A 24048-nucleotide genomic window follows, 5' to 3' on the forward strand; every position below is an offset into this window, starting at 1 on the left:
GTTATAATTATTGTTATATTTGGAGTCGGTGTCAGCCAATAAAACCCTACAGTATATCTATCAAAAAACAATACGAGAATACTTTAACAAATATGTTTTTTACAAATTACCATTTTACACAATAATATACTGGATCAATCAAGGGGCTCGTATCGCTTCTTTCTTTTGATTGTTGGGGCAAGGGCACCGTGGCTGACACCGGCTCCAAATATACCAATAACTATAACTACATGATATAATCGTTAATCGACTTTTAAGTAGTCTAATATTTTTCATTTCATTTAACTTAGGAAGACTCTAAAAAATATGTTGAATACGCAATTATTTTTATTACTTTTTCGTGCACATTCATTTGTTTTAAAATAGTGTTTTGTTTGAAGTCGGTTTTTCTTTTTGTTAAAATTTTATTTATAAAATCCTCATAACGATGAGGCAGAAATTATGCATTGATTTATGGTACTCTTGGCAAAACAAACAAACTTTTGTGTTAAACTTCGGAATGTAGTATCGAGAAGAACCGTTAAGAAACTACAATATTTAATATCGTAATTATAATTTAGATAGTGTAGTGCTAACTAGAATCCTAACCGATGTTTGCCAGTTCAAACAGTTCTTCAGTTGTTTACTTGGTGGTAGGGCTTTGTGCAAGCCCGTCTGGGTAGGTACCACCCACTCATTAGTTATTCTACCGCCAAATAACAGTACTCAGTATTGTTATGTTCCGGTGTGAAGGGTATGTGAGCCAGTGTAACTACAGGCACAAGGGACACAGCATCTTAGTTCTCAAGGTTGGTGGCATTATACGGTGGTGGATTTATACGCTAATGTTACTATATCTCATAGCTTATACATTTATATATCCACTGTTGGCAAACACTTCCGCCTAATCCCCTTATATCCACAATTATACACAACATAAACTTCGAATTATACGCCATGAAAACACCATCAAACACAGCCGTGCTGCGGAATCTGCAACTAATATTCTTCCTTGAATCATTTCAAAAGCGTCTTTATGATATACGCCATAAGACTCAATTTACAAAAATCTACATATAACGCTTAAACAAAAATCAACTTTAATCCATTCGTCACAGAATTCAGTTTAATGTTAAGGCAAATTGAAAGTTATTTGTAAACGGAATTGGACTTTATTGCTTGGGATTTAAGGTTGGTTTTGCATTGTAATCGAAAAGAGGAAAAGGGGCCCAATTGGCAACATATGTTAGAAAGTGTCGAGAGAGGAATTTAATTAAATGTGGCGCGTGCCATCGTCAGATGCTCTAGTGATGTCAAGATGTGTTTATTTAGTAATCGATAAAATTAATATAATATTTTTTTTTAACTTAGAATTCATAGAAGAATTTTCATTTCATTTATCTAAATTATATTTTAGGTTTAAAGAAGTAATAATCTTATAAAAGTAAAAAAAGTAAAGTAACAGCCTGTAAATTTCCCACTGCTGAGATAAGGCCTCCTCTTCCATTAAGGAGAGGGTTTAGAACGTATTCTACCACGCTGTTCCAGTCCAGGTTGGTGGAATGCACATGTGACAGAATTTCGATGAAATTAGACACATGCAGGTTTCCTCACGATGTTTTCCTTCACCGCCGAGCACGAGATGAAGAAAAGAAGCATAAATATATATATATATAATGGTGCTTGCCTGGGTTTGAACCCGCAATCGTCGGTTAAGATGCACGCTTTCTAACCACTGGGCCATCTTAGCTTATATAATAATCATATACAACAATCAATTAGCTTCAAGCTCTTATATCGTTCACATAATCTCTTCTATAATCATATCTACATTCTGTATAATATACTAGCTTTATTTGATAATATTTTTCATTACCGTTATCATCATCGTTCGTAGATAATCTACCAACAATGAGGTCCATGGTATTAAATTTTATTTTATTAAATTTAACATGATGGTACAGGGCCCAAGATGTTCTACTAATTACTCCTAAGAGTACAATTAGCTTTCTTGGCAACAATTTTCAATGGCGTTATAGTAATCATAACACGAGTGGACAGTAAATATATCCAACGTAATCTACATTAATATTATAAATGTGAAAGTAGCTCTGTTTGTCTTTCACAAAATCTGTCGCTCTTTCACGAAAAAACTGCTGAACTGGAATTAATAAATTTTGGCGCGAAGCAAAATTAAAGTCAAAGAAAAGACCACAGAGGTCGTCAAAGCTATGAAGCAAACTTTAACTCCAAAAAAGGACATAGGCTACTTTTTTGCCTAACACATGACAACCAACACCGTAAAACACGAGTAAAACTACGGGCGACTAGTAATAAATAATGATTAATACAAGTCACATATTTCACATATACAAACGTATACTAGAAACAGAATCAAAAAGATTTATTGATTGCATTGTTATCGAAAGATGTGTATTTGTATAAGAATTGTTTAATTAAAATTTGAATCAAATACTCAATACATAAGAGAAAATAATATCGATATCCAGTTAAAAGTTATCGATGTTCATTTTCCCGTTACTACTGTCAAAGTTTACGAAGAAGGCGGAGTTTGTGAAGATTTATTGTTTAGCATATTGTGTTGACGTGAACGGCATATCTATGGAGCTTGTCAGAGGAAAATCACCCTTATCAATTCGTTGTATGTTCCAAATTAGCCAAACGTGGATGAAATCGGTACTGTACGATTATATTTCATTCAGTGCGGTTGACTTGATTTGTCTAATTTTATGTCAAGTGATTTTGTGTTTTTTTTTTTATAAGAGGAAAGCAAAAGTGTCAAAATTGTAGGCCAATTATGATATTAGGCCTAATGTTATGTTTGTTTGCAAAAATATAAAAAAATCGTAATAATAAAACGAATATAACAGAATAAAACGATTACCTGCAGGCTATTAACAACAATTGAAAAAAAAACTTCTTTAAAATTACGTAGTTTTTTTAAAAAAACACATCAAATATGTCGATATTTCTTACAACAAGGACAAGTGATATGCCCAACAAAGATTTTTTTCAGAAGATACCTACCTAAATACGAAAAAAATATTAGTCTATTGAGAATCTGTAGTAATAAAAACATATTTGTTGTTCGCTTTAGGGAACAAAAATAAAATAAAATTTAATAATCCTCTTCAAACTTACGACATAATTTGTTAGAAAAAATATATTTTTGATTTTATATTCATGCAGCGTTGCAAACAAATGCTTTAAAAAAAATGTTTTCCCGCCTTTTTAAATTAAAACAGATTAAATTAGATATTTGCACAAATCTGTCAAACTAGAACTGGATTCCACAGATAACACTTGTCATCATATTGTTATGCAAAGCATTTAAAAGGGTCGCTATCTACTGGAGCAGATGTTTGTTTTTCGTTCGTGTAAATTGACGTAGGTGGCAGATTATGGTAATAATTTAAAGGAGTGTTTGGGTAAATTGACTTGCCTTAAGCCCTAACCATATAATACAGATAAAATGTCTTATGCAAGATAATTTATTGTTCAACGAGTTTATCAATATACATTTTTTTAACATATTATTAAATATATTTAAATAAAAATTTATCTATGCTAATATGTACATTTAATTTTAAAAAAATTATACGCTTATCCTGCGTCATAAAATAATAATGTTTTTTGCTGGTGTGCTATATGTAAATGTATTTTAGTACAGATAAAAAAATCATGTAACTAAAACATACCACCAATATTAACGTCTTCGGATTCAGAAATATTTACAAGAGTGTTACCAGTCCATTATTTATGACCGAAAATAGTTCTTACTACGTAATTAAATACACATTATGATAGTATTTAAATGTAAATGTTTACTCACCTCGTATTTGAAGTGCACGGTAGAACATTGTAGGAGTGTTCCCATCAGCTTATGCGGATTCCAGGTTACGGAGTCAGCTCTGTTACAGACAAAAACATGCTCATTATTATACCATTTTTATATTATACTAGCGACCCGCTGGGCACTTGATATGTATCTTTATATTATGATGATGATGATGTACAACCTATATTACTGTTAAATTTAATCCAAATCCGTACAGTAGTTTTTAACTTTTTGGACTAGCTAATGAGAAAACAGATGGTAACTGGTCTCTACTCCCATAGACGTACACAGTGACATATGTATTTTAAGGAGTGTGAATCATTCCTCACGAGACCTCAGTAGCCAAGATGCTATATCACTCGTGCCGAGTTACATTGGCCCACTTATCCTTCAAACCAGAACACAATAGAACTAACTTTTGCTGTTTGGCATTAGAATTTATTACGATGAGTGAGTATCAACGCAGCAGGCTTCCACTAAACCTTACCACAAGCTATAGATTTTCTTAATATTTAATGTAAAAAGTCTAACTATTGGTATAGAGATAGGTGTTGTATATATATCTGTATTTTAATCAAATATTGTATATTCAAGCCTAGACTACCCATTTTGTGCTAATAAACGTATTGTTAATTATTATTTAAAAGAGAAAACCCATTTATGGATTCAGTAAGTGTTATATAATGCTATGTAATGTCTGTAAAATAATCGATATTAATATTATAAGTGTGAAAGTAACTCTGTTTGTCTGTATTACACGACCAAACTGCTGAACCGCATTTGATGAATTGTATGAAGCACACCAGAACTCCAAGAAAGAACATAGACAGAACATAGATAGAAGAACAAGATCACACATGACAACCAACACCCTAAAACGCGTGCGAACCTGAAGGCGACATATAAATACCGTGCTTACTTTGGAAACAAATAGTAGAAAAGTAAAGTAAAGTAAAAGTCTATAAATTTCCCACAGCTGGGCTAATGGCCTCCTCTCCCATTAAGCAGAGGGCTTGGAACATATTCCACCACGCTGTTCCAATGCGGCTTGGTGGAATGCACACGTGGAAGAATTTCAATAAAATAAGACACATGCAGGTTTCCTCACGATGTTTTCCTTCACCGCCGAGCACGAGATGAATTATAAACAAAATTAAGCACATATACATATATAGTGGTGCTTGCCTGGGTTTGAACCCGAAAACATCGGTTAAGATGCACGTGTTCTAACCACCCATCTCTGCTCTCAGTAGTAGAAAAATAAATTATAATTTACGTACTCTATAGTATAATAAATTTATTTGTATTAAACCTTTTTGTTATAACCTTGCACAACTTTTTTTTTAATTTATGTAAAATATTTTAGAAATTTAAAATAAAACCTTTAATGTGTTTTTAATGTTAATTCGAATTCAAGTCTATCTTATATTGACACAGTTGTGTGTTCGCTCGCCTTTTACACTAATCCCGGCTTACATTTTAGGGAGAATTTGTTTTGAGAGACTGTCACACCGACGCGAATAAGCGACAACTCGTTTAAAACAAAACTTGATAAATAATCAAATATACGTTATATAGGCCCTAAAAATAATATTCCCTGTATTTGATTGCAATTTACAGAATGAAATTGAATATTTATCTACCAGTACTGTAGATGTATTCGATAAGAAACTCGAAACTCACCGCGGAATACGATGAAAGGCGGATACGCTATTTAAACCATTTTTTTTTTATGTTATAGGTTGGCGGACGAGCATATGGGCCACCTGATAGTAAGTGATCACCATAACCCATAGAGAATGACGCTGTAAGAAATATTAACTATTCCTTACATCGTCAATGTGCCACAAACCTTGGGAACTAAGATGTTATGTCCCTTGTGCCTATAGTTACACTGGCTCACTCACCCTTCATACCGGAACACAACAATACTGAGTACTGTTATTTGGCGGTTTCGCCTTTAATAGTATTAGCTCATGTGAAAAAAAAACTAAACATTATTATACTAAGTATTGTTGTTTGGCGTTAAAATATGAAAATCCAGGTCCAGACTGAACACAAAGCCCAATAACTTTTAAAATAAATAGGCATAATACTTTAAAATAAGTACCATAATTGTCAGTAGTTTCGTTACAGTGTAAATCCAGCCATTACCTTCGACGCGTTAAATGCGCAAGTGGAGCTATGTGCTTTGTTTTCACCCTCAGGGAACTTTAATTGATTTCAGCCCTCACTAAGGGTGGATAAAAAGGTATTTTTTTTACGAAAAAACGCAACTTTTCAAGCTTTTCAATATGTTTAGTAGAAACTCAGAAAACTCAGACTAATTTGCCGATATAATACATAGCTGAAATCGAAGTTTCAGTCTCCATGATATTGCAGTTTTATGGTCACCATGCCTCATTTAACACCGAGGTTTGGCTACAAATGAATCCCAAAAGGTTAGTTAGCTTAGTTTTGACCGGACTTTACTTTTAATATTAAATCGTTTTGTAAGCCCATGTCAGGTTAGTGAATAATTTGTATTCGAGTATTAATTAATTTATAAACAGGATATAGTATGATATAGCTTCGCATTTAAAAATCAAAAACAAATATTCACTCATGTAGGCTCAAGAAAGCATTTTTGTAATGTATTAAATAGTATATTGTAATAAAATAGTATGTTGTAACATTCAATTAAATTAAATATACCACCGTTTCCGAAAGTAGATTCTATGGTGAAAAACCGACAAGAAACTCAGTAATTAATATTTTCCACCATATTGATTACTGAATATACCTATCAATCAAGTTCTATTATATATTCTGCTAGATATCAACGAATACATAGTCCTCATTATTTTATCTTATTTATTAATGTTTTTATCCCATGGATTTTCACTTGTTTAATCGGCCAAATTAACTCTAATCATCGAATCTTATTATAGAGGGATTCTTCATTGAAACCCATGACAATTACAAACTTCATGAGCATATTTTCAGCATCACAATTAAGATTTTATTTTGAAAATCTCTTAATAAAATGTCTGTCTCAAAATGTCAGAGTTCGGAATACAGATGTGATGTGCGTACATTCGTTCGGTGCGAATTAATCCGCTGTTAGGGTTGCCACAACTTTTGTCATAAATACCGCGAAATTGTTTTAACTAAAATACTTATTAAACAAATATGACATAAAACATTAACCAGAAAATGCAGTGCGTTGCTAAAAGTTATAATAAAAATAAATGCTCTTCACAGTTTTAAGATTTAAATTAGATTATTAACGTGGTATTTGTAGAAAATATGATATTTTAAAGCAATATTAAACAGTAATTTTTCAACTATCATAAATGTAAATCACAAAACAAAATGAATTTACATTATTAAGTTAGTTAGGTAAGCGTTTTGGTTAGTTGAATATCCAATATAGATACAAGATCTTTTAATTAAAGTATCTAAGATCTTGTTAATAAAGTACAATTAATAATCAAATCAAATCTATTCAAGAAAACTTCGTAATAAAGTGTTTTTGAATCGTCGCTATTAAAAGTCTCCCACCGTTTCGGAAAGCAGCCTCTAGCGAGATGAAACGACGAGAAACTCGCTTTTCAAAAGATTTAGGTACAATGTTGCCTTTTTGGAGGCGTTTTTTTCTAAAAGTATTAATGTATGGTAATTATTTATTTATAAATTACATTAGTGTGTATATTTTTTATGTTAATAAATAGTCAATGATTTAATTTAATGTCGGTTTTTTCTGAAGCGACTTGTATAACTACAATAATAAAATAAAAATAATATCGTCCGATGAGCTGGCAACCCTATATCATTGTCACTCGCTCGACTACGCACGCCTCTCACATTTGCCTCCCTTATCCCCAGCGCAGTATTTAACAGCCATGATTGATGGCGGCTAATGGTGGGAAGATGGGATTAAATAGCTGAATTCAGGGAAAACTAAGAGGCTTATGTGTGAGAATGTACAGGAAAACATTTCCTCAATTAATTTGAAGTTTTTACAGGGTTGTTTTAATAATCTTACTGTAATTTTTGTATCAATAATCTGTTTTACTTGGTAGTAGCGCTTTTTGCAAGCCTGGGTAAGTACTACCCACTCATTAGATTTTCTACCGTCAAACAACAGTACTTAGTATTGTTGTGTTCCAGTTTGAGCCAGTGAAACTGCACAAGGGACATAATATTTTAGTTCTCAAGGCGTTGGCGTCTTGGCGATGTAAGGAATGATTAATGTCTCTTACAGCGCCGTTTTCTATTGGCAGTGATGACCACTTACTCGTCCGCCAATCTATAGTAAAAAAGTCTGAAGTTTAAAGGTAATATTATGTCGTTGAGAAATGGGCTCACTGCAAAGCAAAGATCAGTTTTGTTGAATGAAATGTTTGTTGCTTTAATCCATCCATCCATTATCCACAAATCCAAAATATTACCTCACTACGTTTCGTAAAACTATCATGAGTTTGAATTATCTATTTTTGGGTTACGATTAACCAGTTCTAGTTACTAGACCATCAATTGTTTTTTAATAATAATATCAAAATCATTAAGTAAAGCTCAGTTACGGTAAGATGTTGTTTTTTTTTAATTTCAATAACTGTCATTTCGTTATCTGACAAAGGTGTTAGGTTTTAGAGCCAATGTTAAGTTCAGATAATAAAATCATTGACAGAGTCAGTCAGTACTTTACATATACATAGAGCTCTTTGAAAACTATCTACCACTTACCGTTCGATGCCAGTGAGACGAGGGTGGCGGTACTTTTTCGAAAACAAGAGACCACCTCCCCAGGCCGCCTATAACAAATATCATATGTTCATAATTAGTTTTAGGTCTCATGGAATTTGAAAAATAGCCTTGTTAGATATACGTACATCAACGTGCATCCAGAGATCATATTTCTGACAGATGTCAGCGATTTCCATCAGAGGGTCGAAAGCTCCGAGCACCGTTGTACCGGACGTCGCGTTCACGAAGAACGGTACCTGAATTCAATGGTTAAAATTATTTCAAATGCAATAATCTATAAGTGGTACTTATGACGTTTTTAGAAAAAGAAGAGTTGTTTCAAACAAGCGGTTGTTTGTATTTTCGCATGTGAAATTGGCGAAATAATTTTTGCCTCGCCGCACAAATAAGAGCTAAATTAAAAAATAAATTTTGTATTCGCTTTTGTGGTTTCACTATGATTTTTCGCGCGCAATTATTAAATTAGTTTTGCAAATAAAAGAGATATACCATTACTCTGTTTTGATTTGAGTTAAAATATGGTGAAAAAAAGAAAAATAAATTTGCACGTGTGGTAGAATTTCGATAAAATTAGACACATGCAGGTATCCTCACGATGTTTTCCTTCACCGAGGAGAACGAGATGAATTATAAAGACAAATTAAGCACATTCTATTATTGAATATTCAGCGGTTCTTGCCTTCATCGGTTAACCTCATTTCTAAATGTAAGTATATTGGGTCTTAAGAAATCAATATATGTGTAAAATAATGATTGATGATACAAACATTTCCTCTGTCACGATGGTATTTCACAAGGCGTTCCAACTCGCTGGAAATCATGCGCCCGTTCTCATCAGAGGGCACGCACACACAGTAGTCCGTGCCCAGACCGCACACAGATGCACAGGACTTCACCGAGTAATGGCACTGCACAGAAGATAATCCTTCATATATACATCTACAGCATTATCAATTGATTTGCAACCACTTTATTTCAAATTTTTCGGAAATCAATAATCTTTTGAAAAATTGGTCATTTTTTTGGAAAATATTGATTATACCCTGTTAAGTTAGTTTGATCTTATCGACAGATAAGTTAGTGATGAGATACAGATAATATAAAATACTTGTAAACTTCGAGGCAGGATAAATTACATACATATTGTAATTAACTAACATGACTGTATTTTAAAAATGTTGAAAAAGAATAACTACTGAGTTTTTGCCGGTTCTTTTCGGTGGAACCTACTTTCCAAACCAGTGGTAGTTACACATAATATAGTTAAATAACGATTCAAAAGTGCTTGTAAAAGCCTACTTGAATAAAGTATATTTTGATTTTTTTATTCGTTATGCATAAAACAAATTATAATTAAAATTTTTTAAACTTATTTTTCCAAAAAGAGTTATACCAGCTAAACTTTTGTATTATATGTATTTTTTTAATATTTTTTAAGATTTCGTAAATCATTACATTAAGAAAATAATACGTTCGTCATTGCAAAGTTATGTCGACCAGAATAATTTACATCTGTCAAAATGATCCAGCTATCTTGTATAAAATACTTACAAGATTTTTCTAGTTTTGTCTCATTAGCTTTAACTAGAGAATAAACATTACCTGATCAGAAGTGAACATGACCAGATGTCCAGGAATGCTGGAGAGACCCTTCTCCTTGTACTGCGGGAACTTGTGGTGCCGAGCTGCCAGGAAGGCGTATAGGTTCGAAACGGAGCCCCCTGACGGAGAAGACAAATTCTTATTCACCTTTTATGATTACCAATTTATAAATAATATGAGCACAGCAATATTCAATGATTCTCAAATTTGTTCATTGTTTTTTTTTATTTAATTATTTGTCAGACCAACATATTTCACGGTAAGAAGTCATAAGAAGGCATAGACATTATAATAAATATTGTCTATCCTTGACATCGTTAATGCCAATGGTCAAAAGTTGGTGGCCAACCTTAGGAACTAACATGTAATATGGTGGGGCTCTTATCAATCTGGCTCGCTGACTTTTTAAATCGGAAAATAATAACACTAATATTCATTAATATTATCTATTTACATTCAGGTTTCCAATACACCTCTCAGTAAATACGATATCTTCGCTTACGCATTCTCTAGAAAAAGTATCCCATTGTTTGTATCCCATTCTTACCTGGAGCCAAAATGGAGTCACCATTCTTCCAGCCAATCATGTTCCTCATCTTCTCCAGGACAACGTTCTCCATCAAGATGAAGACAGGAGCTATCTCGTATGTAAACATGTTGGTGTTCGCAGCTGCCGTCAGCCATTCACCAGCCAGGGAGATGATGTCCAGACCGCAAGACAGCTGGTTGAAAAAGTGGGGGTGACCTGGGAAAAAAATTGAGTACATTCACAGTTTTTCTAAAATAAAGTAAAAGAACGTTTACTTAATATTTTTTTGGAAATATTTTAAGTAATTATTAGAAAAATGTTTGTTTAAATAATGGCCTTTGAGAACTTAGACAGTGTTTAAGGTTAGAACTATGCCCTATTTAACTCTCAGGCCTGGTGCTAAACCAATACTTTAATTTTACTCTTAGTAATCAGGAAGAAATAATTAATAATTGTTTTTTATATGTATATAATGTTAATCTTATGTCGACTTACAATTAAATTAATTATTAATTAAAATTTATAGGAAAATGGCGTATCAAGTATCCAAATTCGCACAGTCTATAAATCCTTCTTGGGGCAAGGTATCCGTTGCTATAATAATATTCCGCAGACATATTGAACTTTGCCGTTTCATAAATTCAAAAACATTTTTTCTGAATTGCAATTCACGTCAAGGAATTATAACCAAACTTGCAGTTGACGGCCTGTTGTTTGCAGTTTACATTGGTCCAGAAGTAAGTTAAATTAGTATCGACATAATTCTTTTAAAGAACAAACATTTTCTTATAAACACAATTTTCTCCGCATATCCGGAACAAACAATATCAACGTCCGGTTCTCGTCCGGATGCAATAGCACGGTCGACTTAGCCGGACGATTGGAATGCGATCCGCTATGAACCTTAATAACCTTACATCCAATCTTTACCACGTGTCAAATGCCATCAAAATAGTATAGAGACGAAATATTTATGTTTCAAACCCAAAGGGAAGCAAGACATCGTCCATGACAAAAACCTGCATTAGATCAGACATTTTTAACTTTGCCGTTCGTAAATTCAAATTGTTTGTAAAAATACATTGGTTGAAAAAGGCATATTATTCGATAGAAGATTTTGTAGATGATAAAAAAGCTCGGAATTAATACCTGTTGACTTCCAGGCAGAATACATTACACACATATGTATGTATATAAATGAATTTAACTAATATGATTGTATTTTTTAAATGTTGAAAAAGAGTAACTACTGATTTTCTTGCCGGTTCCTCTCGGTAGAATCTACATTCTGAACCGGTGGTAGCTTCACTTCATTGTAAAATGACGATTCAAAAGTGCTTGTAAAAGCCTACTTGAATAAAGTTTATTTTGATTTTGATTTTGATTTTGATTGAGACCAGCGTGGAGGAAGAATCTTCAAATGCTCTGCTTTAAACCTTAGTCCAGAACATTTACAGAGGAGGCCTGAGAGATGAGATAATAGTGGATAAACATGTCAGGATATAGAGGTTGACAAAATAATTCTGTCTCCTTCTTTTGAATGTAAATCAGTTGTGATAAAAAGAGAGATATTTAGAACTCACTTCGAATATAACTCGTGCAATGTAGTAACTCGATTAACGGTGATAGGCAATTTTGAATCTTGTGTCTATAAATGTTGCAATTATTAAAGTCAATGTCGTATACTTTTCTGTGATTTTTCAGTTTCTAAGTCCATACAACAACAACAACAGCCTGTAAATCCCACTGCTGGGCTAAAGGCCTCCTCTCCCTTTGAGGAGAGGGTTTGGAACATATTCCACTACGCTGTTCCAATGCGGGTTGGTGGAATACACATGTGGCAGAATTAAAGACAAATTAAGCACATGAATCAGCGGTGCTTGCTTGGGTTTGAACCCGCAATCATCGGTTAAGATACACGCGTTCTAACCTGGGCCATCTCAACTGGGCCATCTCAACTCAAATAAATGATAACCCGAGGTTATCAAGTGTATAATAATAATTGATAACCTCGGGTTGGGAAATTCTTCTAACAAACTGTCCTTTTAAATTACGATTTCCGTTTTCCTATTCTACTAACATTACGGTTCAAGCAAAGCTGGATCGAAATAAAATCGATTCCGTTAAACATTGGTAAAATTAGTTTCCTGATTATCTATTAAAATGTTAGTTTAAGAAAATAGAGAAAATAATTTGAAACATTTTTTTAAAAGGAACGCAATTTGATATAAAAATATGAGTTAGTTTTTTAATTCTAGTATATCATGTGTTTTGTGATGACTATAAATTTCGGAATTACTGAGGACAGTTTCATTCTGTCCCGCAAAAAGCTCAACGTATGGTCACATTAAGCGTATTGCAGACACTTCTTGACAACGATATAACTAATTTAAATTCCCACTTCGGTTTTGATATTGTTTACTCTCACCCCAGCTGTGATAAATCGTCCCGCGGGAGATGGGGCTTGACGCTTAGGGTTACCACACGCCACGACAAATAGAGTTCTGTTTTATTATTTAAGTCTCTAAAAGCCATAGACTAAACTTGTGTATATATGAATATTTGTAATGGGCCAAATTTATAAATGCTTAACAACTTTATCAAATAAATTACGTTTTTTAATATGTTTTGCAAATATTTTATTTTATGGTATAGGTAGGCGGACGTAGTGAATGGGTCAGCCGATCGTAAGGGGTCACCACCGTGAACAATCTTTACATCGCAAAAGCTCACACCAGAGCACCAATTTAGGAAGTAAGATGTTGTGTCAAACTGGAATACAAGAATATTAAGTAGAAGCGGTAGAAACCTGATGCGTGGGTGGTACCTACCCAGAACCCAGAAGGACTTGCACGAGGTACTATTAAGTAATTATTGGATGGCAGACTATCAAGGGAGACAAGAAGATGGTCCATATCTTCGATTAGATAGTCACTGAACTAGTAAGAAAACATACTAATATTTGTCAAGATTATTAAACGAACATTGAAAATTCTATAACATGGATTATGACGCGTGTCCCGTAAAATTTCAAAACGTATGGTGACCCTTATACATGATATTTTTTATCAAAGGAAATAGTCCGAGTTTCGTCGTGTGCCGCGGTTACGTTCTTAATTTCCGTTCTGAAACGATTTATTGATAGTTTTTATCTTTTATCTATTTATAGAAAAACTAGCTATCTCACGCGGCTTTGCTTGCGTTGTATGTCACGTGTTAGACATAAAAAGTAGCCTATCTCCTTCCTTAGAGTTCAAGTTTGCTTCTCAACAAATTTCATGAAAATCGGTTCAGCGGTTTGGTCGTAAGAGCGAAGAAACTCATTTTTCAAAAACAAAAATAGTACCGCTATCGGGCGGTTGAATATCTGAAAGTGGGTGGTAATTATATTGGCTTACACAATGCTTTATCACCAGGTAAACCAGAATGGTGGCATAAGCTTCCCTTAAGAGAAGACGAGGCTTTACTCCATACAACTACCGACAGTTAATAAAAAAATAAATAATATATTCGAATGTAACGTAATAAAAAAAATTAAGTTTATATGAATCTCAACAATAATGTTGGTTCAATACCATGGGGTTACCATAATAAAATATATATAAATTTGTAGGAATTTAATATAATCCCCTCGGTATGAACCAGATGGGGTCGCTATTAATTTAGGCTGGCAAGTCAGGTGGAGTAATTCAGAATTAATCTACATTTTAGAGGGCAACACTATAGGGAGGGTTGAAATGGTTTGAATGATTGTTTATTTGGTATGACTGACTTGAATGGGGTTTGGTGGAATTTACTTTTGGTAGTCCCTTGTTCGTAACATATTTGTTTTCTTTAATTTGTATTTTTTGTACATCATTTAATATATTTAAATAATTATTTTATTTCATGCACCAATCTGTTGTTACGTTCTTTTTTTAAATTCAACAAAAAAAAAAGTATATTAAATTTTCGAAAATGGAACGTCGACGAAGCTGTTATTGGAACTTTTGGAAGTAAAATTGAAGGTGACGTACGTAGTTAAGAGTAACAGTGTTATAAATAAGTAGTGTACAATATATGAGCTACGTTCTTATTATCCGTTCTGAAACGATTTATTGATAGTTTTATCATTCATGTTCTTGATTATTTATCTTTATTATTTCTTTCATTTGAATAAACTACGAGTTTACTTATCAACGTATTACGTATAAGGCTGCGAGACACTGTTACAGTCACAGAAAGAAATCTACAAGTTCCTCTCTTAAGCTAATAACTGTTTCTCATTAATTCCGTCTGACAGAGAGCCCGTAAACTTATTTCAAAAATAAGTACAGCCATTTTTTTATCTATCATTTTCATTCAAAATTTCTATTAACGATATTTTACTACCACAGATAACAAAAAACCCCTGTCATAATTTTCGTCATAGATAAAAAAATAGTATAAAAAGAACACGCCCTCGATCCGATAACATAAACGATCTAACACATTTGATATTTCTGACATTAACAGAAAAAGACGCCCCACGGAACTCTTATCTTTCGCCGCAAAAATCCCAGAGGACATCTCTAAGTATGGCTGTCAAAAACAAACAATCATATAAAAACACGTTTAAATCAATATTGTACTTTATATAGTTCGATATAAAGTTCAGTTTTGCGCTATTCATTTTCAAAATTGTGCTATGGTATGAGTTGATACAGAAAGAAGTACTTAAAAAAATATCTTTGCTTTATTATACATATTGTATTTATTAAAAAAAACTTAGAAAACAAATTATTTAAATAATTTTGATTTCTTAATTTAAATTAGAATTCTGTAATAGATGTTTTAAAAAAATGTTAAAATACAATAGTGTTATTAGTCGTTTTAAAAATTAAAATAAAAAAAGAGTAAACTAAGAATATGTCAGTCTTTTTAACTTTTTTCGTCGTCAAAATAAGGAAAATGTATGTTAAAAATTTAAACTGTTAAATATTATAACAATAAAAATAAACATTAAATTTGTAGAACGAAAGAGTTTCTATATGAAAAAAATTAAACTTCTACCTATGTGTAACAAACACGCAATTAACTCGCCCCATAATGTTTGTATTTTGAGGTTATAATTTTCCCGCCACGTGGCGCTGTCAAAGTGACAGCAATCAGCGGCCATTGTGGTCGCGTCGAGAAACTGGATTTGTTTAACTAACAATGGTGTTATAAGCTATTGTTTAGGTATCAGAATGATTGTTAGTGAAATTACAATTAGGTTTACGAATAAACTTGTTGTTATATGTGCTCTGAGGAGCCAAGTAAAATTTACACAAGACGAAATTGATCGAATTTGATTGTAAAATGTTGAAACATTTTATTGTTGTGTATAATATAAAACCTTTTTTCTAGTGAATGAATATAACGCTACAGATCCTGAGGTGCTGGATCAACCTGGAAATGGGTCGGACCTTTGAAAACTTTTTTAATTTTCAGTATCAATCTGGGGAATGGCAATACAGTACATATTTGATTAGTCCCTGCAGACATTAGTATCAGCCATTGTCATTTTCATAATATTATTGTTATATTTAAAACTTAGGTAATAGCCTATGGATGTATCACAACTGGACAAAAGTATTGCATATCAAGTAGTTAATTATCATCCAACTATCCATATCAAAATCAAAATCAAAATAAACTTTATGCAAGTGGGCTTTTTCAAGCACTTTTGAATCGTCATTTAACAATTAAGTGAAGCTACCACCGGTTCGGAAAGTAGACTACTGAGAAGAAGCGGCAAGAAACCCAGTAGTTACTCTTTTTCAACATTTAAAAAATACAGTGTTATGTTAGTTAATACAATTATTTAAATTAATATATCCTGCCTGGAAGTCAACAGGTATTAATACCACGCTTTTTTATCATCTACAAAATCCTGTATTGAGTAATATGCCTTTTTTATCGATGTATTTTTTATAAACGATTTGAATTTACGAAACGGCAACATTAAAAATGTCGGAATTTTATTATAGAAACGGATACCTTGCCCCAAGAAAGATTTATTGATTTTGCGGAGACGGTTGATCATAATATAATAAACATACTTTTTACTGTTGTTGGTATCCTAACAGTGATAGTCCCTCAGAAAATCCAAGCACGTACACTCGTGATCGTGGTTTAATGAAGTTTGTCTTCCCAAGCTACAGTAATGATGTATTCAAGTTGCAACATTAAGTTATGTCGCATTGATGGGTTGAATATTTATTGATTTACTATAACAAGAATATCAAATCAGTTTCAAGACATTAATGTTCTAACGCAACAACAATAACAACATCAGCCTGTAAACTTCCCACTGCTGGGCTAAGGCCTCTTTTCCTTTTTTGGGGAGAAGTTTTGGAACATATTCCACGACGCTGTTCCCAATACGGATTGGTCGAATGTACATGCTTCAGAATTTCTATAAAAAAAGACACATGCAGGTTTCCTTCTTACGATGTTTCTTATGAATTATAAACAATAAAACACATGAATATTCAGTGGTTATTGTCTGGGTTTGCCATCTCTGGTTCTAACGCGCTACTCATATAAACATTAGGTTTTATAACCTTCAAGAAAGTATATGTAAAGTATATTCATCTCTAATTTTACTATTTCTGTATCGAAAAGACTGGAAAGAGTTAGTAGTCGCCCACAGAGCTTTGCTCGCGTTTTAGGGTATTGGTATTGTCATGTGTCAGGCAAAAAGTTCAAGTTTACATCATACTACATCAAATTAAGTTCAGCACTTTGATCGTGAAAGACAGACAGACAGAGTTACTTTCACATTTATAATATTATAGTATAAATTTAATGTGCTTTGCTTGGCTTTGAACCCTGTACCAAAGAGTCTGCGTCCTTATCTGACTAAGAAGGCAATCGATACTGGCTTTATATAAACACTAAAAATGTTCTTATCTCTCATAATAAAAGGACTCACACAAAGGCCGAGTCCATAAAATCAATCCGGGCTTTCGTTGAAGGGGGATGATCTATCAAACTATGGTAATTCAACGTCAATAGCACCCTGAGTACGGGGGTGACTTGTAGAGGGACCGTAAAATCAAAATTTTTGGCACTGCACCGACTATTTTTTTTCCGTAACATAATCAAGAATAATTACAGCCTTAACATATATTGGTGAATAAGATGAAGTTGACCATGTATGTGGTCTAGCCTGCTCATAATTATTGTCTTTAAGAAATATAAGGCATTATTTAAACATAAACTCTAACATATTATATCTTTAACACATATTGCGGTGCTAAGAAAAACTTAGACTTCTCTATAGTATATGATGCCTGTTGAAAACAGAATGCTATAGTGTACTCATTAAATAAAGGGTCTCTTTGACCGTGTTTTTAAAAATTCGATCACATCACAGCATCGAGTTGTAGTTTTTTAAACGTTACGGGGTCTAATAAGCCCCATACCGATATTATGATTTCCATACGAAGTCTTAAACGCCTGCTATGTACCTCGTATGTATGAAGATTCAATCAAAAACGGAATACAAAAATAATGTACCGTTTTGTAATGTGATCCTAGATGGCCCAGTGGTCAGAACGTGTGCATCTTAACCGATGATTATGGGTTCAAACCCAGACAAGGGCCACTGAGAATATACATGTGTTTAATTTTTGTTTATAATTCATCTCGTGCTCAGCGGAGAAGGAAAACATCGTGAGGAAACCTGCGACTAATTTCATAAATATTGGAACTCGCATTGGAACAGATGGTGAAATATGTTTCAAACCTTCTCAAAGGGAGTGGAGGCCTTAGCCCAGCAGTGGGAAATTAACAGGCTATTTTTGTTTCTAACGTCTCAACCATAATCAAACGTGTGGACACACTACTGCGGTAGCTTAATCCAATGATTTGGGTGATATTAGGGCACTCGGTGTAAATCAAGACTGGTTTTTATAATACGGCTTAGGGTTTTATTGTTTTTATTTAAAAGCCGCGGGTTTAAGTTAACGGATGGATATAATGGCGGGCTTGGTCGAATTAATTTGGCTTAAAGTGATTTATTTGTTAGTTTAAAATTGTTTTGTTTTAGAAGAAGTTTCAGATCCAATTATAAATAATTATGACCTTCTGATTAATTTGGTTCATGGAGGTTTTCCTCAATGGAGATTTGCAAGACACACAACATAAAAAAGTATCACACTAATATGCTCAGTCTGATTCCTTACTTTCGGAAAGTAAAGAGGTACAGTTTCAAAGTATAATTTGAGTTGCTATACAGTACTCCCTTTTCAACTTCAACAACGGTTATGCTACGTTTCTGATTCTAGTACCTCAACTGGATTGTCAGAAGAATGGGAAAACGGCTGAACTGCAACGATAATGTTTCGATTTGATGCATTAATGACTGACAATTTGTTAGTAAAACTGGTGCTCTGGTTACGTCGATCTAGGTTTCGAACCCTGCTGATCAAACAAGTCATCAAAAGCGCCAAAAATTGCGTGTTCATTTGTCTGATTTCACACAACACATGAGACAGGTTTTATTACAATATAACTTTGTCTCTTTTTGACGAGATAATGATTCTAAGAGTTACGTTCAGTTTAATGATGTAGCACTTTCTTTTCAATTGAATGAATATTGTTGAATCCGTGGTATTGAACATTTAATTTATTCTTCTTAAAAGGCGATTCATAACTTTAATTCGTAACTAAAGGCATGTGACGTAACATCTTCAAGTTCCAAAGTTGGCAAAGCCTCAAGGAATGGTTAATATTTTTTGGCGCCTATATCTTTAGGCAGAGGTCAAATTTTTAAAGATCGATTTTATAGTCTGTAATAAAGGAAACATTATCATAGAGGAAGAGGAAAGGATATGATAATTATGCATGAATTAAACTTTTGTCTAGAGCATTTCATTCTTTAACCTACAGAGACGCATGCACCCTTAAAATGAACTCTTTCATGTCAAAAACGTTGTCCCGTCAAACAATCACGAGCCCGTATAGCTGCTAGCGATTACTCCGTGCTCGGTCGAGCACGTAATTCTACAATAGGGGGGCGAGCAAGTGAAATATCTTGGCGAAAAATTCTAGCTGTACGTACGATCCTTTTTTGTTTTGCGTACAATGATAATGATAAGTATTGTGATCGAAATTCGACTACAACCATTAATGATCCAGGAGGCTCTTCTCAGGTCAGGATGTTTCTTTTCCGAACTGGCGGTAGTTAATTTGATCATCAATAGGTAAGTGTAATGATTCTACATTGAATAAAGTTATTTAATAATTTGAGTCTGCATTTGTCGTTTCAATAATTTTCTTATCGTGTCGTCTTATATTTTAAAACACTAGCCATTTAATGAAAGGACACATTATAGAACTATATTCCTATAGTTATGTACCAATCTGGTATATGTTTATTTAACTAATTTGTGAGATTTAAATTGGACAAATTCATTTATCCTTGTGTTATATTCCTGACCACGAGATAAATTATAAACACAAATTATCATTTATTATATTATAGATTTTCCATTTGTCTATGAAAAAATATCCCTGATGGGTCGAACGTATCGATTTAAACAAGAAATGCCACGAAGCAACCCTTGTATACAAGACCACGTACCCCCGGAGCAAACAATTCAATTATATCTTCAAACGGTGTGGAATGATCGCCGCTATTACTTACAGCGATCATTTGTGGCTCATTTGCTCTTAACGTTGAGAAAGAGACTCGTATCTTTGCTTGTCTATTTGATACTGTTGCCATTAAATTTGGGAGTAGATTGCTACATTGCTCATTGTTCACAGAGACTCATAAGGTCATGGCATTAATAGCTCAATTTGAGCGCATATTGATAAGTTTTTAATGGTAAAATAATAATTAAAATCGTCTCAATAACTTAACAGTTCATCGATTTAAAACAAACAAATCTGTCCTTTATACTTCATAAGTACAATATTTTTATTTAAATTTGGATCACCAAAATAACCGTCTACCAAAAATATCAAATATTTGAAAAACGGTGTACCAAAAAGAATTCTATAATTTAAAAACTATGTACTGATATTAATTCTATATTTGAAAAACTGTGTACCAATAAGTCTAAATTTAGCCCAGGATTGAGACAATCCTTTACAAGGTACGTTTAATCAAACTCACCGGTCTTGACTTGATGCTTCAGGGCGACCTTGCAGTCTTCCAGCAGCTGCTTCAAGGGGAGAGGGTCGTCTGGTAGGTGAAGGTCCAGCATCCTATTCATCTCCTCAGGCATCTTAAACTCCAGGATCTATTGACATAAAATCTTTTTATAACTGAACATGGGACTCGTTGACGAAATGGATTTTATAAATTCGTCGTTATATTCGTGAAATTTAGACCATTTGAAATTCCTCCATTGGTTCTCTTTATTTATGCTAATTACTACCAAAACCCGTAGTCTTAGTCTGGTATACCAATATTTATAGCGATTGACTGATCGGTCGATCAGTAGATTCATTTAATAATTTTACTCCAGCACCTGAATTATTTCCAGTCGTAACGAACTTGCTGTCTCATCGGATTATAAGAGTGAGTGAATAATTATTGCCCATATGTGTTTGCACGCAATTTTGCACAATATGTCCATCGTAGTTATCTGGTCTTCTATCGTATTGGTCATGATTGAACTTGTACCATATTTATACTAGGTCTAGGTAGGTAGGTATGATTATAATTTATATCATTCTACCGTGAAACAGCAAGTTTGACGAGTAAGGTTAATTAGCCAAGATATTATATTACGATGTATTTATTGAATACACATAATTACTTAAATTATGTAACTATGGCAACGGAAAATAAAGAAGAGGACATCTGACATTTTTTTTGTAAAATATAATTGTGAATAATATAATATTTTACTAAAAAAATAATCTACTTTAATTTGAGATAAGCTTAGATCCTTTTATCTCAGAATTGGGATCGCCCATAAACGTGAGTCAGTGTAACTACAGGTACAAAGGAAAATCTTAGTTCCCAGATTTGGTTCATTGGCAATGAATCTACATATCCAATATCTATAGTCGAAATAATGTCTTTCTATAATAGAAAAGAGGAGAAATCTAGCATATTTATAAAAGGGATGAAGTACCTTTTCATTCCTGTCATTGACTTTCTGGATGTAGTCGAGAAGTACATCGACGACCCTGGCGAGAAATTCGCGAGTCTGGGGACTGGCGTCCTCTCGGTAGGGCAGGATAGCTGCAACAATTACAAAATTCGTTTTAATTCCAAGAATCTGTTGAAATTTCAAAACTCATGTTAAAAAGACTTGAGTTAATTAAACATTAGTTAAAACAAGGTTATATTTAAGATAAATTCGTGGTCTTAGTATGTATTAATTTCTACACATAATATATACATAGCGAGGAGGCAGGCATGAACTCGTTATCATACATTCCGATATTCGAAATATAAGTTTAATCGTTCACGTTCGTAATGTTAGAAATACTTCTTTATGCTAAACATTTATATTATAATTATTTAATTAATAAACTCATATTTTTTTAGTGTATCCGTTTTCGTAAAAGTGTAATCGATTTTAGAACGTCATTGGTATGGCTGTATAAAATAATAAAAGGTGTTTTCCCGCGCAAACAGATTATTAAAAAAAACAAAAGGGAGTGCATGGAACGACATTTAAAAATTATTGTAAAATTTCTATTTGATAACTTTAGGGCTATAATAGTTTATAAAAATAAAACCAACAATAAACAAATACTATATATTCTACTGGCATATTTATTGGTAATATCTCCTCAAGATGTCTATGGGTGATGGTAACCACTTACCATCATGTGGCCCATATGCTCGTCCGCCAACCTATACCATAAAAAACTGTACTGTTTCTCGCATAGATAGAACTTTTAAAAAAATCATATCATAACCATATTAACAATTAAATTTGAACTTTATTCCTTTTTAATAAGATCGATTATATCTTTAAAAAGAAGATTAACAACAATACCCTTTCAATTTTCATCATATCAAAATACCATCAATACATCTCCGTATGTAAGAAATTTTGTCATAGAATTATAGTCTTTATGAGTTTAAAAATAAGGTGCTAATATATTTAACGGGCATAAAGATATGTTTGTAGTAATAAAGTCGAGATTACACTATTGTGCTGTGATCACTGAATGTTTTGTTCTCGCGAAGTATTGTTTGCCCTTTTGATTTGAAAGGTGAAAAATTAAAAAAAAATACTCTTGGTGAACACTCTGACTGTAGATTGCAATGGGGTTGAAATTTTCATGATCTAGCTTTGTGACCTGACTTCGTTCATTAAAATTATGATTTATTCCAGCTGTTTTATAACCAGCTATTAGCCACTCGCGACTTTTGTTTTAGGGTGTTGGTTGTCATGGGTTAGTCAAAAGCAGTCTATGTCCTTTCTCGGAGCTTAAGTTTGCTTCGTACAAAATTTTATCAAATTCGGTTCAGGGGTTTGGTCATGAAGGGCGAAAGACAGACAGACAGACAGAGTTACTTTCACATTTATAATATTACTAGCTGTGTCCGCAACTTAGTGCGTGTTTGAATTTAACAAAAACGTTATTGCTTTAGCCTACATTACTCCTTATTACAACAGCTATCTGCCAGTTAAAGTCCCGTGAAAATTGATCCAGCAGTTCCAGAGATTAGCCGGAACAAACAGATAGACATAAGTTGTAAAAAATTATATATTAAAAAGTGGTAATTCAATATAACAAAAAGACACTCCTATTTTATTACACGTATAGATTTGAAATAAACTTTTATCAATATGTTTGCCCGCACTGTATTAAAGCTTCAATTAAATCTTTATTAGGTAATTTTTTTTATGATACCACATCATAATTTAATAATGCCTTCAACTGTTGCCCACGTAACCATCAAGTGAGTATTTAAATTAAATAGTAATTCAACCTATTAGCGTTTACAACTCTCAACACTGTCCCTCCGACGCCGCGGTCTCTCAGACCCCAGCTGTTATAATCCTTAATACTATCATTCTCCCGTCACTCGCACGCTTGCGATGTCCATACATTGATATACAACCTTTTTTATTTTATTTTTTAATTGTTTAATACAATTCACTCAGATTTCAAACACTTTTTTTTATAATTGTCATTGTAAACTGACATAACATACTTGTAAATGTATTTGAATTGTCTAATGTTAATGACATTAGTCTTTCGTTAATAGTTTTGTAAAACTAATATAATAGTAGTATGTTCTTTTAACTTATTTTTAAATAACGATTTCGTTCTAGTATCCAAGAGGTTTTTCTCAAATAATTAATATTATGTATGCAATAATAGAGAAACCGAAATCATT

General features: G+C 33.1%; 1 protein-coding gene across 3 annotated transcripts in view; it reads right to left on the reverse strand.

The window, feature by feature from the left end:
• The window catches only part of LOC124541188 (glutamate decarboxylase), a 49963-nt gene that overhangs the window by 12213 nt on the left and 13702 nt on the right, over nt 1–24048 (reverse strand). For all 3 annotated transcript variants that reach the window (XM_047119051.1, XM_047119054.1, XM_047119052.1), the window contains 8 exons: nt 21818–21927; nt 20848–20974; nt 10737–10934; nt 10190–10308; nt 9355–9495; nt 8713–8823; nt 8567–8634; nt 3833–3911 (listed from right to left, as the gene is read on the reverse strand). In XM_047119051.1, coding sequence (XP_046975007.1) covers nt 3833–3911; nt 8567–8634; nt 8713–8823; nt 9355–9495; nt 10190–10308; nt 10737–10934; nt 20848–20974; nt 21818–21927 — 953 coding nt within the window. The remainder of the gene's footprint in view (nt 1–3832; nt 3912–8566; nt 8635–8712; nt 8824–9354; nt 9496–10189; nt 10309–10736; nt 10935–20847; nt 20975–21817; nt 21928–24048) is intronic.

The sequence above is a fragment of the Vanessa cardui genome, chromosome 27, assembly GCF_905220365.1.
Source record: "Vanessa cardui chromosome 27, ilVanCard2.1, whole genome shotgun sequence".
In the NCBI taxonomy this organism is placed as follows: Eukaryota; Metazoa; Arthropoda; class Insecta; order Lepidoptera; family Nymphalidae; genus Vanessa; species Vanessa cardui.